This window comes from Amphiura filiformis, chromosome 2 (genome assembly GCF_039555335.1).
Source record: "Amphiura filiformis chromosome 2, Afil_fr2py, whole genome shotgun sequence".
NCBI classification, from domain to species: Eukaryota; Metazoa; Echinodermata; class Ophiuroidea; order Amphilepidida; family Amphiuridae; genus Amphiura; species Amphiura filiformis.
The window spans coordinates 51,714,708-51,731,470 of record NC_092629.1 but is presented as its reverse complement, the minus strand read 5'-3'; the positions used below and the strand labels follow the sequence as shown (position 1 = coordinate 51,731,470).

At 36.9% G+C, this 16,763-nt stretch overlaps 1 protein-coding gene across 2 annotated transcripts; it reads right to left on the bottom strand.

The window, feature by feature from the left end:
* Window positions 1-678: 678 nt before the first annotated feature.
* On the bottom strand, window positions 679-15,518 carry LOC140146351 (transcription and mRNA export factor ENY2-like). Of its 2 annotated transcripts, XM_072168166.1 has the most exons (5): window positions 15,388-15,518; window positions 4,920-5,000; window positions 4,161-4,231; window positions 3,595-3,669; window positions 684-2,617 (listed from the first exon to the last, which is right to left on the bottom strand). In XM_072168166.1, exons 1-5 carry the CDS (start codon window positions 15,393-15,395, stop codon window positions 2,541-2,543), a joined length of 312 nt encoding a protein of 103 aa, XP_072024267.1. In that variant the 5' UTR covers window positions 15,396-15,518; the 3' UTR covers window positions 684-2,540. The 2 variants fall into 2 exon arrangements, with proteins under 2 accessions (XP_072024266.1, XP_072024267.1); XM_072168165.1 differs by lacking the exon at window positions 15,388-15,518 and having other exon boundaries at window positions 679-2,617; window positions 4,920-5,026.
* Window positions 15,519-16,763: the final 1,245 nt, after the last annotated feature.

The following is a 16,763-nucleotide window of genomic DNA, read 5'->3' as shown; positions in this document are numbered from 1 at the left end:
TCCAAAATGATGGGCGGCTAACCAACACCCTGTGGCTAATTTGCATGGCCTTAAAGTGCTTGTTGGTATCAAATTAAAGCCACTTGTATTTAAATTCAACTAGATCTAAAAGTTCATATTGTCCTTACAGCTCCAAAGACAAGGTCGGTCAGGTTCCTTTTTTTCTTCTAATTTTTTTAAAATAAATATTTTGCCACTTGCACTTGACAACATAATCAATTGACATGCTCACTGACTCAGTTAGGAGGAGATCAATAATACGGTACTTAAATCTGTTACCTTTTTTGACCAATAGTCGACTCGAGGTCATATATAGTACCGAAGTTATGATGTCACAAAACTTTTTTTGCATTTCAGTGTTTTGAATACCATGTATCGGTGGAGCATGATCAAAAACATCCACAGTCCAAATTTGGTGGGAATCGGATCATGAGGGCCCGAGATATGGTCGCATGAATACTTTATTAGCCCCATTGAAATCAGTGTAAATTGGCCTGGTTCCAAACAGTTATGAACCAGGCCAATTTACACTGATTTCAATGGGGCTAATTAGGTATTCATGCCGCCATATCTCGGGCCCTCATGATCTGATTCCCACCAAATTTGGACTGTGGATGTATTTCATCATGTTCTACTGAAATATGGTCATGAAATTGCCGAGATGTCACATTTAGGTACTCTTTGCCCTTTAACCCTTTCCCAATGCTCCAAATTCAAATATGTAAAAAAAACATGCTACCCTACTACTGAATCGGTTGGAGAAGGGCAATAGAACTTTTTAGGCTATAATTTTGAATAAATTATACACTGAATAAGACAAATTAAAGAGAATTAAATTTGTTCTTCACACTTTAATACCTTATCTTTAATGTGACTTATTTTTTGTTTGAATTTTGACAAAAGGCAGCGTTTCAAAAATGACAACTAGGCTATTCCAGTTGAATCCATACACCCCCTATGGAAGACATGACTTTAATCTTCCAACATGCAAAATTGTAAATGACGAACAATCACGCTGATTGGCTGATCAATGCACTTGACAACAAGCCGGCTGACCCATTAGTCTTCGGCGCGGCGTGTAGTAGGCGACCTTGTCACTTCTACGCGATCGCAATTCACCAGCACGTACCCGGACCACGGAAGTTTAAAGAAAACAACTTTAGGTTTTTTTCCTTCTCTTTTTGCTGGGGCACAAATATCCAAAATATGCACCCTGACAAAAAAAAAAGTGAAGAAAAGTTGCTTGCATGCCCAAACTGAACTTTGTCTCTTAGAGCTACAATACAGTATAATATACATTGTAGCTGCCCTATACTATGATCAGCTCTTAATTGGCAGGAACTATTTGGTTTTTGTTACTGTGCGAGTCAATAAAATTCCAACTTACGCACACATAAATTCACAAAAGCATGCATCATTCGCGCAAAGCACAGTTCGCGTAAGTGCTGCGTCTAGCTGTGTTTTACGCCATTCTGTATCAATCTACAATGTTATGAGTCCCGCCTATTAAGAGCTGATCAGAGTATGTAAATTTGACCATTACAGTATATTTTATTGTACATATTTCTGCATTCTATCTTGTACACATGACACCTGGCAGCTGTTAGAGATAGTTTGATCAGCTCGTAATCGGCGGGCCTAATAACATCGCGGATTAATATCAATATATCTTATTTTTAGAATTGTCTTGTGACATCTCTCCAGAAGCATCACAGGTTATTTATTGAAGTCCATTAATTTGTCTACTTTCTTCAACACGCAAAATATAGACCATAGAGAACAACTATATCACTCTTAACGTCGGTCTCTTTTTCGGCATAGTGATAAAAGTCTAACAATTCCCGCCGATTACGAGCTGATCAATGTATAGGGCAATGTTGGCACTGAGGTATTAGAACAAGAATGTCCTACCTGTAACAGCTGCCATATATGTACATTTTGATAATTTCTATATTGTATACATCTAAAAATATGACACATGGCAGCTAATGCAGATATGACATCGAGTAAGGCAAAAAAAAGAAGATTTGTCTCTGCATGGTCACTCGCACACTTTCATGAAATTGTGCCGATAATTCCTGCTTTTTCTTTTTCTTTTTTTTTCTTAAAAAAAATTGGAACTTGTCGTCTGCAGTTAACACCCGTGTGGAGAGGACTAATATCACACTGCTGGGCCACAAATGTATTAGGAATACACCCAAAATGTATTAGGAATACACCCAAATGTATTAGGAATACACCCAAATGTATTAGGAATACACCCAAATGTATTAGGAATACATCCAAATATATTAGGAATACACACCCAAATGTATTAGGATTACACCCAATTGTATTAGGATTACACCCAATTGCAGTCTGTTGTTGTCTGCACTCTGCAGTTGATACCTGTGTGGAGAAGATATCACACGCTGGACTGCTAGGCCACAAATGTTCTGTAACAGATCCTTCTTCTAGTTCTAGTTCTGAGGCTGTGGATAGCCAATAGTCCACTATCTACAGACTATATAAAGTACAATATATTTTGGTATAAGTTGATATCATATGTTTGACTGCTGGGCCAGGAATGCTCGTATCCTCTGTAAGAGATCCTTCTTGACTTCATCAGGAACTAATTCTGAGGACAGAAAAACAAGAGAATAACAGTAATCAAACAATTTTTACTTTCAAATACTGTGACTACCAGCAATTGATTTAATCCTGGTCAAAATCTGCAGAGGTATTGACTGCTTATTAAAGTCATAAAGTACGATCTTATAATATGAATTTGGTTAATTTTTTTCAAACCTGATTTTTTGGCATATTTGTAATGTTTACACATGTCACAACTTGCACCTAAATGGAATCAGCCAAATTTGTTGTGTTTGTAGGTAAACAGAGCAAAAGTTCGACATAAAGTCATAATTCAAGAAATTGTGACTTTATGTCAGCCCTAGAACTGCGTGTTAAACGGCCAAAATAACAAGCAGTGTTTCTTTCACGTTACCTCGTTATTTCAGCTCAAAATGGACAGAAACCATTCCCGATCATTATTACTAGTATTATTTCAGCATTTTGAGTATATAATGACAAATTTAAAATTTGAAGGAAATCGTACATTAAGCCTTTAAATGGCTGATCAGACTGAATCCATCACCGTCTACCACTGTGCACGTTATCTGTGTTATGCTTGTATTGACATATGAAAAACTTTTGTATCGTGTTGGACACACGAAAATATTCATGTGCGACTTTGATCGTCCGCCATAACGTGACTTGCTATCGGCTCAAGTGTCCTAACCTGCCATTGTGACAGAATCGCGCTATGCATTTCTAAAAATATGTGTTCAAACAAATGCAGTCACACAATTGCTCGGTGTCACACCACCAGGTTCAGACCCCAGATTCTGGTACAAAGTCAGACACTTTTTTAACACATAAGTTTCTCATAATTAGAGAGGGCGGCCTATCTGCTGTGTCATAGCATGACATCAGTCAATATGAGACATTAAATATTAAATGCGAAGTTTCTCAGTCGTCAACCCAGAACGATAACGAATGAGGACATCAGTCTAGTGGCGCCCTCTAGTTTGATATATCCATCATGTGACTTACCTCTGCCTTTTGGTGTTATTTCTTGTACAAGGTCATCAACTGTAACATGCTCTAAACCTTTTCTCCTTACAACCTCTGTAACAGAATACGAAAAAATGCATTAATTGCATAATTACTAAAAATACTATTTAAACTTTTAAGCAGTACAGTTTAAGCTTACTCATGTTAAAATTTTGAGAAAGAAAAATTGCTATGCACAATTTGGACAATTTCACAAAACAAATATTGGTACACAAAAATAATGTTGGAAATCAAACACTGGGTGCATTCCTAATACATTTGGGTGTATTCTTAATACATTTGGGTGTATTCCTAATACATTTGTCCAGGGGAATTTCAAGCTAACTCAATTTTTCCATAGGAACCGCCAGGATTCGAACCCGCAACCTCTCGCACTATAGTCGAACCCCTTATCAATGGAGCTAACTTGACTGCTACATTTGGGTATATTCCTAATACATTTGGGTGTATTTCTAATACATTTGGATGCATTCCAAATACATTTGGGTGCATTCCCTCGAGACATACAATGTATGGGTCTATTCTTATTACATTTGGGTGTATACCTTTGCAATGTTGCTTGAGTTGATCCCTCCATCCACATTCTATCAGTTTGTTTCTTAAAATTTCTTTTAATCTGTAAAAAAATAGCACAAGAGTTTAGAAACCCAAATTCAATGAAAAAAAAACCAATAACTTTGTTCAGTGCAGTACAGCGGCGTAGCCACTGCGGCCGTCGGCTTGAGTACCACCCCCCCCAAAAAAAATTGGCCAAAATCTGTGACGTTCTTCTGATCTATTTCAGTCGAAAATTGGAGAATATCTGTTTATCATGGTATAAACAGACGACACTAACCAAGGTCATACCAAAAAGAAGTCAAATGATTGTAATTTTATCTGGAAAAACTTGTACCTTTAGGGTTGTTTGATTTAAATCACTGATTTAAATCGTGATTTAAATCACTTGATTTTTTAAAATAAAATCACTGATTTAAATCAACTTTTTCCATTTTTTACCATTTTTGATAAATGTAAGTTAATTTCTTGCTTAGTTTGACTATTTTACTTCATTCTTAATGCTTCTACAACTTCTGGATACAAATCTCGCCAGAACCATTACGGATTATTAATTCAAGTCCTATACTTTCTTTAACACACAAAATATAGACCAGACAGGTCAACTAATAGCATTCTTAACGTGGGTATAGTGGAAAAGCCTAACATTTACCGCCTATTATGAGCTGATCAAACTATAGCATGGTTCAAGAATTCATTGATTCTGGGGAAATTTATCTAAAATCAATGAAATGAAAGTGACTACAAACCTCTCCTTTTCTCCGCTCTCTACAAGTTTTTGATTTATGGTAGATCTCATCTGTGCATCCTTAGCTTTCTTGTCTCCGTACCTATATAAGACAGAATAAAAAGACATGAGATGAATTCAATGGGAGAATACAATTGAATACCTGAGTGGAAGAAGGGCCCATCAACTCCATCAAAACTGTTTTTGAGATATGAAGAAAAAACTTAATATTTGGAAAAGTTTTATAGACAGAATGTTTTCATCTTCAGGGGACCTTTAATACATGAACATACAATATTACATACATTCAAAATTATATATGTTTCCATGGCAACGGTACAGGTCTTAATACAAGCTGGAGTTGGGCCCTTCTTCCACAAATATACTGCAAGTGCCAGTTCCGTAAGCAGATGTGTTATAAATAGCTACAGAAATTTGATAATTAGCCATTAATTGTCCAAGTACACGTAGAAGCATGTAATATGTTAGCAAGAAAGTTTATTGTAGTGAAAAGCAGATTTCATGGATGAACACAAAATTACTCTTTAGCGAAATATTTGTGGAAGAAGGGCCCAACTCCATGGAGTTGGGCCTTTCTTCCATGAAAACCATGATTAAGTGTATGTGGAAGACTATTTAGAGAGTGAATTTTGGCTCAACTTTCACACACAAGGAAGAACAGTGTGCAGGCAATAAATGATGGGTCTAACTCATTTTGGTAAAAAATTGGAGTTGGGCCCTTCTTCCACTCAGGTATTCAATTGTGACATGTTCTCAGCCCTAGAATTAAGTCTGAAGGGGCAAGGCAACTTTTTAGGGCAAGTTGATAATTGCCTTGGATTTTACTGAAAAGGCAAGGCAGCATGGCAATTTGTAATATTTCAAGAGGGCATCACGGCAACTGTTGAAAATTTGAGAAGGGCACCAAGGCAATAAAATCTCAAAGTGAAGAAAACACACAAACAGTCTGATAGATGATCTTATAACGAAGGGGCAGGGCTGGGGCACCGATGGCAACTTCATTAAAAGGCATGGCAAGTGACTGCCGTCGGTAAAGGATATATTTTGAGGGCATTATGGCAGTGGGGATGGGCACCCATGGCATTTTGCCGTGGGTTAATTCAAGGGCTGGTTTGTAGGCTGATTGTCATATCAGCATTCTTAGCTTGCTTTACATGTAGGCTATACACAATAAAAAGTGTAGATGATTGGTGACAAGAGCTTTGCATACGTGTATCGACAAAAAAATATCAGAAATTTTGTGATCGAAATTGAAAAATTGATTGGCAGAAACTTCGCTAATTTCCTTCTTTTTTACCAGCAACCCAAAAGATCTCATGCGACAAGAAAGTTATGAATCTTTTTTATCTACATGTAAATATCAAAGAATAGTTCATAATATACATTGTAGCATCCAAAATGGTCAAATCCAGCAAAATTGTGACTCCTTAGTCCTTTCCATGCTTTCCCATAAATGCTCATATACTAATTAATATAATAAGAACATCACCTAAATAATATTGTCGCTATAAAACTTGCTACAATGTATGCAAGGTTTTCAAAGTAAATAGAACCCTGCCACCCCCCCAATTACTAAATGGTCATTTTCACAGTAAAGGGTGTAACTTTTGATTTTTAGGGTCAAAATTTCAAACCACTTAAATATGTTTCTGTTTACTGTAATCATGCATAGAAGCAACTTAAATTCCAGTAAAATAATGTTTCAAGGTTTAAACCTTTTGATTTCTAAGATAAAAAAATTGACATTTCCATAACATTTTGGTTAAAATCTAAGAAAAAATGTATTTTACATAAGCTCAGAAAATTATGACATGAAAGCTGGAATATATGTGAAATCCCATTCCAAAGTAATTCAACAGATATAAGTTAAATTTTATACCATGTTTTGCTATGTTTGTAATTGCAATTTTGAAAATTTTTAACATCAAGGGTCATTTGCAATGGAAATTTCCCAACCTTAAACATATTTTTTAAGTTTTAATTGGGTTCCTAAAATAATTTGAATGTCTAACTTCATGTACAAATACTACACTGCTATTCAAAAGTATCTCGTTTTGGAAAATGGATCTCATTTTGTAATCATCTCAAATTGAATAGAATTGAGACACAATTTGAGATCCAATATGAGATCCAATTTGAGTGTCAAATTGAGATATAATCCACCCAATTAGTTTTATTGGGTGCTAACTGTTATGGTTTGTGAAGTATGGTAATGTATGGAACCAAGTACCCAGTGTCTGGACTTCCCATGGTCAAGTATATTAGGTTTAATTGCTGTTCATGGTCTTTTGTAAACAACCAATTCATGCTTGTTCTGTGTCCCCAAACAAGGTCAACCCTCTGATGTTGAATGTATTTTTACATATAATGTGTTCAGACGTAGGGTAGTTAACTCGAGAAAAGGGGTATTTACCTCGAGTAAAGTGCCCAGTCGGGAACAAGCTTCGTGATAAAGGTCGAGTTTGTGCATCGTCTGGACAGGAGTCGGGGCAGTTTATCCCGACCTTAACCCGACCAATTTACCTCTGAAAAAAGTCAGAGGTAAATCCTTAACCTGACCTGAGCAGTCGAGGTAGATGCACGTGTGGATCGCACCAGAGGTAACAGTCAAGATAAACAATGACCTTTTCGCCAGATTTGACCTCCCTTCTTGCTCCCGTCGCATCCTAACCAGTTCAAGCATCATCAGCCCTCGAATTAACCTACGGCACCCATGGCATTTTGTCATGGGTGCCCAACCCCGCTGCCGCAATGCCCTCAAAATGTGACCTTTACCCAAGGCATTCACTTGCCGTGCCCTCTAATGAAGTTGCCGTCGGTGCCCCAGCCCTGCCCCTTCATTATAAAATCATCTATCTATGTTTGTGTGTGTTTTCTTCACTTTTGAGAAATTGCCTTGGTGCCCTTCTCAAATTTTCAACAGTTGCCATGATGCCCTCTTGAAATATTACAACCTGCTGTGCTGCCTTGCCTTTTCAGTGAAAATCCAAGGCAATTATCAACTTGCCCTAAAAAAGTTGCCGTGCCCCTTCAGATCCTTAATTCGAGGGCTGAGCATCATGATTATTGCGATAAGCTTTTGCTGTGTATCATTTGCAACACCAATTTGCCGATGAAGCAACAGGAAAAACAATAGCAATTTTACAATTCCATCCATTTTAATACTCGCACGACATTTGTTTACAATCGGATTCAGATTTATTTTTAGAATCCGCGCAAATTAGCCCAGCGGGTCAAAGTAAGTGGCAGTACAACTTCCGGAAATTATACCCAGGTACAAAATGGTCGGGTAAATTTACGTCCGCCGGTCGACTCGAGCTAAAAGGTCGGGTAAAGTAAGTGTGGACAATCAGTCGAGTTAACAAAAATATTTGTGGTATTTTATTATCACGGGTTGTAAAAAATTTAACTCGAGTAATTATTCAGGTCTGAACGTGCCTATACATGTAGACTCTAAATTTAGAGTCTCAGTCTATGATTTTTAGTAAACTATTAGTAACTTCAAAAGTTTTTTCAGCTTTTCTCCAGTTTTAACTTAAAAGTTTGATGGGGGAATTGAAAAAATCTTTATCAAGTTTGTAGGAAAAAAATAGAGAATGTAATTTTCAATGTTTCAGAAGTAAGTGTTAGCTGAGAATGTGATCATAAATTTAATGTGCACATTCCTACAGAACAGTGGTTTCATTTTTAAAACTCTTTGAGCACCAACATTGAGTGAAAAATATGTCAGGTACTTTTAAGGGATCCAAAATGAGCGTTTATTGCGTTTCGACAGTATTTTTTATGGGACATGAGAGCACCTCAGACCTATCGAATTGCATTCTGAATACGAAGCATGTCTTTCTGATATCAAATAATTTTCATTTTTTAAAAATCACAATATAATACAAATTTTATGACAAATTATAAAAATTTGATATTTTTCAAATTTTGATATATAACAGTCCTCGAAGTAAATTATATAAATCTAATGATATATTCTTAAAGTGTATGTAGCAGGGAGGAAAAGCTGACGGTCAATTGAAAATTTTGACCTTTCATATTGAAGATATGGATTTTTTTTCCCAAAAGACCTAATTTTTTTGGTGTTTGGGAAAAAAAAATCCATATCTTCAATACGAAAGGTCAAAATTTTCAATTGATCATCGGCTTTTCATCCCACCTACATACACTTTATGTATAAATCATCAGATTTATAAAGTTTACTTCAAGTACTGTTAAATATCAAAAATATCAATTTCTAATGATTTGCCATAAAATGTGTATTAAATTGCGAATTTCAAAAAATCAAAATTATTTGATATCAGAATGACATTCTTCATATTCAGAATGCAATTCGATATGTCTGATGTGCTCTAATGTCCCAAAATAAATACTGTCCAAACGTTCATACCCCAGCCCTTAATTGGTAAATAAAAAACAAGTAGGCCTAATGCAAAATAATTTGCACAAAACATCAGTATATAGGCCTACTCATTTTAGGAATATCCAGCAGGATAGTTGGTTTCAGTTTGTTTGGTACTAGCATTTAAAAATTAAAAATAAATAAAGAGTTTTGTAATATGCAAATAAATCATTACAGAGAAAACTGAAACAAAACCCTGATAATGTGGGATACATAAATGTGAAGTATCAATAACACATACTGGTATTGACCTTGTCTTCTTGGCAGAGAAACATGATCTGTAAGTACTAAATTCCCAATGCTACTGAAATTGGAGTAATTAGGAGCTCTGTCAAAATACAATTTTGGTGATCCCCATCCAACTTTTTTGACCATGATATGACAAACATTCAGGGGCGGCGCCACAGGGGGGGCAAGGGGGGCAATTGCCCCCCCTATGATTTTCAAAAAAGAGGTAAAAGGAAGGAAAAAGAGAAAGAGAAGAAGGAGAGAGAAAAGAGAGGGGAGAGAAAGAGAGGAGGGAGAAGAAGAAAAAACAGGCTACCTCGGCACAATACCATTGCGTCAAAAGGCAATGTGTCCATCCCTTATGTGGCAGGGATCACAGAGTCTTTGCAAAGACTGTTCCGCTCCAACGGCATCAGCACTCACGTCAAGCCACAAAACACTCTTAGATCGCTCCTGGTAGCACCAAAGGACAAAGCGAATAAGCTCGACAAGTGCGGAGTTGTATATCAGGTGCCTTGCAAGGAATGCACATCCACTTATGTGGGTGAAAGTGCCAGAACCCTTAAAACTCGCTTGGATGAACACACCAGACCCTCCTCGCCTGTTGGCGAACATTCTGCCACGTTTCAGCACGAGATTGACTGGGAGGGGGTCCGCGTTTTGGACAAAGAAGAGAACTGGTTCAAGCGAGGAGTTAAAGAGGCCATCAACATAAGGCGAACCAACAGCGACCTTAACAAAGACAGAGGACGCCACCACCTCCCAAGATCATACAACCGGCTCATCGCGTCACGTGATTCTAGCCCTAACGGGCTAGGTCACGTGACCCCTCCAACTTCCCAGTAACATCAGTTGGCACCGAAGGTCGATGGATGTCGGCCGCAGGCCACCACAGCTAAACAAGTAAGTCGTGAGAAATTGGTTAAACTTTTCTTTCATTCAAGAAAAGGAGCCATTCCCCTCCCTGGCCATGGTTAGGACATCTTGCCCCTTGTGAAATGCTGACCTACGCGGTTTTAAAGTTGTTGGTTTTTATATTTTGGGCCCATTTTCGCAAATTTTCCCCATAAAAGTCACATGGCTTCTCTTGCCTTTTCTCCCAACTCATAAAGAACCTAGTTTTTTAAGCTCGCTACACTCGCTGAATGGGCAAATTTTGTCCTTTTCTAATTGAAAAAGCATAAAAAAACAGGGTTTTTTAAACTGCTTCACGCTTCAAAAGTGGAGTTTTGGGCTTTTAGTGATCATAGGGCGACTATACCTCCCGTCTCACGCTTCTGATTACGGCTTTCAGTTTGAAATATTTCCAACCTTAAGACCCCCCTTCATATAATTTTATCGTGCCAATTTATAATAAAAAACCCGGCATATCATATACAATGCAACTGACTTAACATACACAGCGTTGCGACCAGAGGCGTGAGAGATCCGACCGGTGTGGGGCATAAATCCCCCAATATTTTGATAGGGTAGATGGTCCATACAATCATTCCCTAATGTTGATGCCTGTATGTGGGTTTCTGACCAAAGTAACCTCATATTTGGCCATTTTAGCCTAAAAGTGCCAATTTTTCGCGCTTGAGGCGACTTTGTTTAACATTTCCACCATATTTCACTTCGTGCACATTTGTACAATGAACTTATTTGGTTGCCAAAGGTGCTGGATTTACTAATTGAGTAGGTCCATGCCTAAACCCAGCGGGCTTAAAGTCGGGCCCGTGAATGAAATCCATAAAAATATGCGGTTGGAAAATAAATAAATAACCCGGAAAAGGCGCATCAAATGGCTTCATTTGTGCTTTCATTTTAAATTTTTCCAAATTCTGAGGGGGCACATCCCCCTCAGACACCCCTCAGGACAGGCGGCGCTGTCGCACCACATAACAAATTTCAAAAATTGTTTTGCCCCCTATCAAAATACCCTGGCGCCGCCCCTGCAAACATTTTGTACTAAGCACCAATTGCAGGGGCGGATTTAGAAGGGCGCAGCCGGCCTAGCCCCCTCTATTTTTGACTAGCAAAGGCGCGCGGTAACTTAAAAATACAAAAATTGTAAGAAATTTAAAAAAAGGAACAAATTCGCCATTAACAGCAAACAATGGGCCAAAACCGTTGAGTTTTCGAGGGGTAACCCCTTTAACACATTTTTTCGTAAATCGACCAAAAGGCGCCCCCTTTATCAAAAATTCCTGGATCCGACCCTGAATTGGGTGATAATGGTCAATGGATCTCATATTGGTACTCAAATTCAATCTCATATTGCATCTCAATTCTATCCAATTTGAGACGATTTTGAAAATGAGATCCATTTTCCAAAATGAGATAGTTCTGTACAACAGTGCTACTTGATGAAAGGAACCTCCCAGCCAAGTTTCACAGAAATTGGAGTTATTTTTTAGAATTGGCATTTCAAGCGATTTGTGTTTCGGAGGCTTCAGTTAACAACACAGGTGATCATAAAAGTAAAATATTTGGCTAACTACTACAAGTTGACATAAACAAATAGGTAAAAAATATCACAATTACCAATTTTCATGCTTTGCTTCTAAGTATTGAATTTCAGTTGTGACAAAAATTAAATTATCACAGCAAGTCATTTTTTTTGTTTCGGAGGCTTCATGTTAACAATTGTTAAACATTGCAGAAGTAGTTTTTTGAAAACAACAGTGTTGGGATCATCTAAGCTGTTATTTTCTTGTGTGTATTGAATCAATGATTCTATGCGGCAGATATTGTAGATTTATCACATGTTAATTTTTTCACCCATTTGTTAAGTATGGTGTTTTTTGCATGTGAAGCCTCCGAAACAGGCTTTTTTGGGTATCAGTATATTTTTCAAACATTAACCATAATGTCAAATTTTTTTTTAATTTATGACATTCTGCACATATCAAGTAATAATTACAATGCAGATATCAGTATGAAACACACCAATTTAGATATGCATATATGATAATTAATCTTATTGTTGTTTCGGAGGCTTCATTTGTTTCGGAGGCTTCAATTGTTAACGGAAAGTTTGTATTGGGTCCCATTTTCAAACGGTGATATCTCCACGATTTAAAAACATGTGACTTGAGGATCTACTTTGCTACATTTTGATAAATAGATTGGATGAGCTCTTGTAGTTATATTTGCACAAGCTTGCTTAACAGTTTGTTTCGGAGGGTTCAAAAAAGTTAATGGAAAAACGGCTCTTTGAAGTCAAGATTTTATAAAAATTTTAAAAGCTTGCAAATCGACTAATTTTTGTTACCCATTTCAAGTTAAGATAACAACTGTTATGAATCAAGAAGAAGTGAAGAAATAACCAAGAATTATGAACCAAAGCTACACCTACAAAGTTTGTTTAATGTTAACAATTGTTAACGGAAAATGAAGCCTCCGAAACGACAAATATCGAAGTCCGGTTCTCAAAAATACAGGGCTGTTCACAATTAAATCTAATGTGGCAGTGTTTACTGAACATATGACTGTACTTTCAGGATAAGAAAAATTATCCATGAACTAACTGAAGAAAACACAGGGTTTTACAAAAATGTTACTGTTTTTTATAGTTTTTCAAAATGGCAATATTAAGTACATTTAAGCCTGCTAAAACTGAACGCAGTACATGTAACTCCCAAAGCTGATTATGCTACCCAAGGTAGATGCTAGGCCTGGCATTTTCGGGTAATTTTGTACCCGGGTACCCGCCGCAATTTTCGGGCGGGTAACCGGTACCAAATAAAAAAAAAAAAAAAAAAAATTTTTTTTTTTTTTTTTAAGTTTTATTTTTCGGTTTTGTAGTGTCTCTGGACCTAGACCTAAGTGCCAGGATCATTCATGGTTGACCTAAAAAAAAAAAAAAATTCAAGATAGTTTGTTATTTTTTATATGAAAATTGATAGTTTGTATTCATGTCATAGTCTATTAATGATTTCAAAATGTATTGAATTGGAATGCATTTTGAAATCATTAATAGACTATGACATGAATACAAATTATCAATTTTCATATTAAAAATAACAAAATATCTTGAATTTTTTTTTTTTTTTTTTTTTTTTTTTTTCTTTTTTTTTTTTTTTTTTTTTTTTTTTTTTTTTTTTTTTTTTTAAAATTTTTTTTTTTTTTTTTTATTTTTAATTTCAGGTACTCGGGGAGGTATTTCCTACCCGGGTAATGTAATCTCGGGCGGGTACCCGTTTACCCGACCGAAAATGCCAGCCTTAGTAGATGCTAACTAGATGACTTATGTGGCCAAAAATCATGGAATTCTGTGGCTTTATTAGAACACTACGGATTAAAATGTTAAAAATCCAAAGTTACACCCTTTACCGTGAAAATCACCATATGCATAGATGATAATTAACCTTATTGTTGTTTGGAGGCTTCATTTGTTTGGAGGCTTCAATTGTTAACGGAAAGTTTGTATTGGGTCCCATTTTCAAGCGGTGATATATATCTCCACGATTTAAAAACATGTGACTTGAGGATCTACTTTGCTACATTTTGATAAATAGATTGGATGAGCTCTTTTATTTATATTTGCACAAGCTTGCTGAACAGTTTGTTTCGGAGGCTTCAAAAAGTTAACGGAAAAACGGCTCTTTGAAGTCAAGATTTTATAAAAATTTTAAAAGCTTGCAAATCGACTAATTTTTGTTACCCATTTCAAGTTAAGATAACAACTGTTATGAATCAAGAAGAAGTGAAGAAATAACCAAGAATTACGAACCAAAGCTACACCCACAAAGTTTGTTAACAATTGTTAACGGAAAATGAAGCCTCCGAAACGACAAATATCAAAGTCCGGTTCTCAAAAATACAGGGCTGTTCACAATTAAATCTAATGTGGCAGTGTTTACTGAACATATGACTGTACTTTCAGGATAAGAAAAATTATCCATGAACTAACTGAAGAAAACACAGGGTTTTACAAAAATGTTACTGTTTTTTATAGTTTTTCAAAATGGCAATATTAAGTACATTTAAGCCTGCTAAAACTGAACGCAGTAACTCCCAAAGCTGATTATGCTACCCAAGGTAGCTGCTAACTAGATGATCATGGAATTCTGTGGCTTTATTAGAACACTACTTTACTGTGAAAATGACCAAATAAAAAAGAGTTTGGCAAGTTCAGGCAACTCTTACTCGAGAACTCTAGCTTCGAATTTGCACGTACGATAGTTACATTTGTACATATTCGATTCTAGAGTGTGTTGCTATCTTTTTTCGATCGACAAGCGGTGCAATTTTTTTGCACGGTGGTTATTATTCTAAAATGTTTAAATTTGAATTCTTGAAAGTTATTTCGATGAGTCAACTGTATCTTTTGAGCAAGATTTGCCTATTTTGAAGTGTTTTTATATTTTAGCAACATTTTTGATCGGCTGTGTTTATTTCAGAACTTACTTATTGCTTCACACGGTGTCATGCTTCAGCAAATCTGACTAGATTTTGAATGCAATGGTCTCTCTAGCCGTATTAAATGTGAAGCTATCGGTGAGCAAATTCTTAGCTAGACTTCTCGAGCAAGAGTGCCAAATGGGCAGGCAACTCTTAAAAAACGGATGCAATTTTTAGCTAAAGCTTGATGGAAAAGTAAAACTTTAGTCCTTATATAGCGAGGGTGGTCTAAAAAGTCAAGATCGCCTTTCTTGGGCTAGTGAAAAAAATTGTGTATCAAAATTTTGTCAAAACCGATCAAAATTCTGCAGCTTTAACCATGTTGACTGTACATGCAACATGCAATGCATCATTGCATGCACACATCACCTGCAGCAAGGATGGAGCTTACTCACTCTTCACGCACAGCAGTTATTTCTTAACATGTTTTACTATCTCTTTGACTTACTCTGTCATGATTCCTGTCTGGTTGTTATTGTATAAATCGCAGAATGTTTCCGAGTCATGCAAGTGCTTGGTTTGCGTTCTTCCAATGCTCAGGAATTGATTGTTTACCAATTTAGGGATGGGCGTTTCTTTTTATTTCTACGGTAGCAAACCGGTGCCGCAAATGACCGGGGGTGCCATACTAGACTAAATCCTCCAGTCCTTTCAACATCTACGCACGGTCATCGGGTTGTGCCACACTTCGTGCGTAACCGTCGATCTTCCTTGGTTGTGCTGATGGTGAGAACCTCCAGTCCTTTCAACATCTACGCACGGTCATCGGGTTGTGCCACACTTCGTGCGTAACCGTCGATCTTCCTTGGTTGTGCTGATCAAAGAGGTTTTAAATAGAAATAGAGTCGCAATAGATTATATAATCTTTTGTTCGTTTGATGCCGATTAGAAGTTGCGACAGGCTATTCATAAAAGTGGTACCATTGTTTCGAATAAAGGGGTTCCGCCATTAAATTGGTCACTGACCCGGCATCATATTAACGCTCTACACAACAGGCGAGTATCAATAAGTGACCACACTACAGTCATGTGTAAGGGCAGTCATGTGTAAAGTGGTACCATTGTACTCAATGTATCCCAAATGTGTGCTTGTGTGGGTCTGAAGACTATAAGGAGGCTTTAGCTGTCGATGCAATCATCTTTACCACCCACCTGACGATAGGTGTTTCATTTAAATAAATTGAATGCTCTTGGTGATCGATTACACATTAGAATGTATGAAGGCTGCCATTTCCAGTCCATATATCTATATTACACTATAATGGTAATCGCTATACGTATAGGGCCTACATGTAAGTATAAGTATAGGCCTATAAAGGTTGTTTTTAAGAAATTTCCATTTAATTTTATTTTAAGAAGGAGATTGGTATAGAAATAGTGGCGTACCCAAAGAGGGGAGGGGGTTGGGGAGGGACAGATTCACCTCTGTGAGAAGTCTTGGGAGGGGGAGGGAGGAAGAGGGGAGGAGTGGATATGGAGAATGAGAATGAGGGCTGGAGGAAGGGATAATAAAGACAAGTAGATAAATAGAAATATAAGGAAAATTATGGGAATGAGAGAGGGAGGGTGAGAGGGGACAATGAGAGCGAGGGAGTGATAAAATGTAGGCCTAGGAAAGAATAAGTACAGAGAAGGGAAAAGAAAGGAATGATAAATACATTTAATAATAATTATTAGGCCTATATAATAACTAAACACATAACAGCACTGGGCAGCCATTCGACGATGTCAATGCCTTTATTCGTTACGTAATTAAAACGCCCAGTCACATGTATTTCACACCTACCAAACACAACTCACCCAATTTCGCAAACTGGACGTTGA

Bases quoted from the DNA above. Each gene is read 5' to 3' on its own strand.
- LOC140146351 (XM_072168165.1), bottom strand. From the start codon at position 5,026: ATGTCTTTTTATTCTGTCTTATATAGGTACGGAGACAAGAAAGCTAAG. The intron at 4,232-4,919 runs GTTTGTAGTCAC...ATTTTTTTACAG, and splicing joins GAGAGCGGAGAAAAGGAGAG to ATTAAAAGAAATTTTAAGAA. The intron at 2,618-3,594 runs GTAAGTCACATG...TTCTGTCCTCAG, and splicing joins AATAACACCAAAAGGCAGAG to AATTAGTTCCTGATGAAGTC.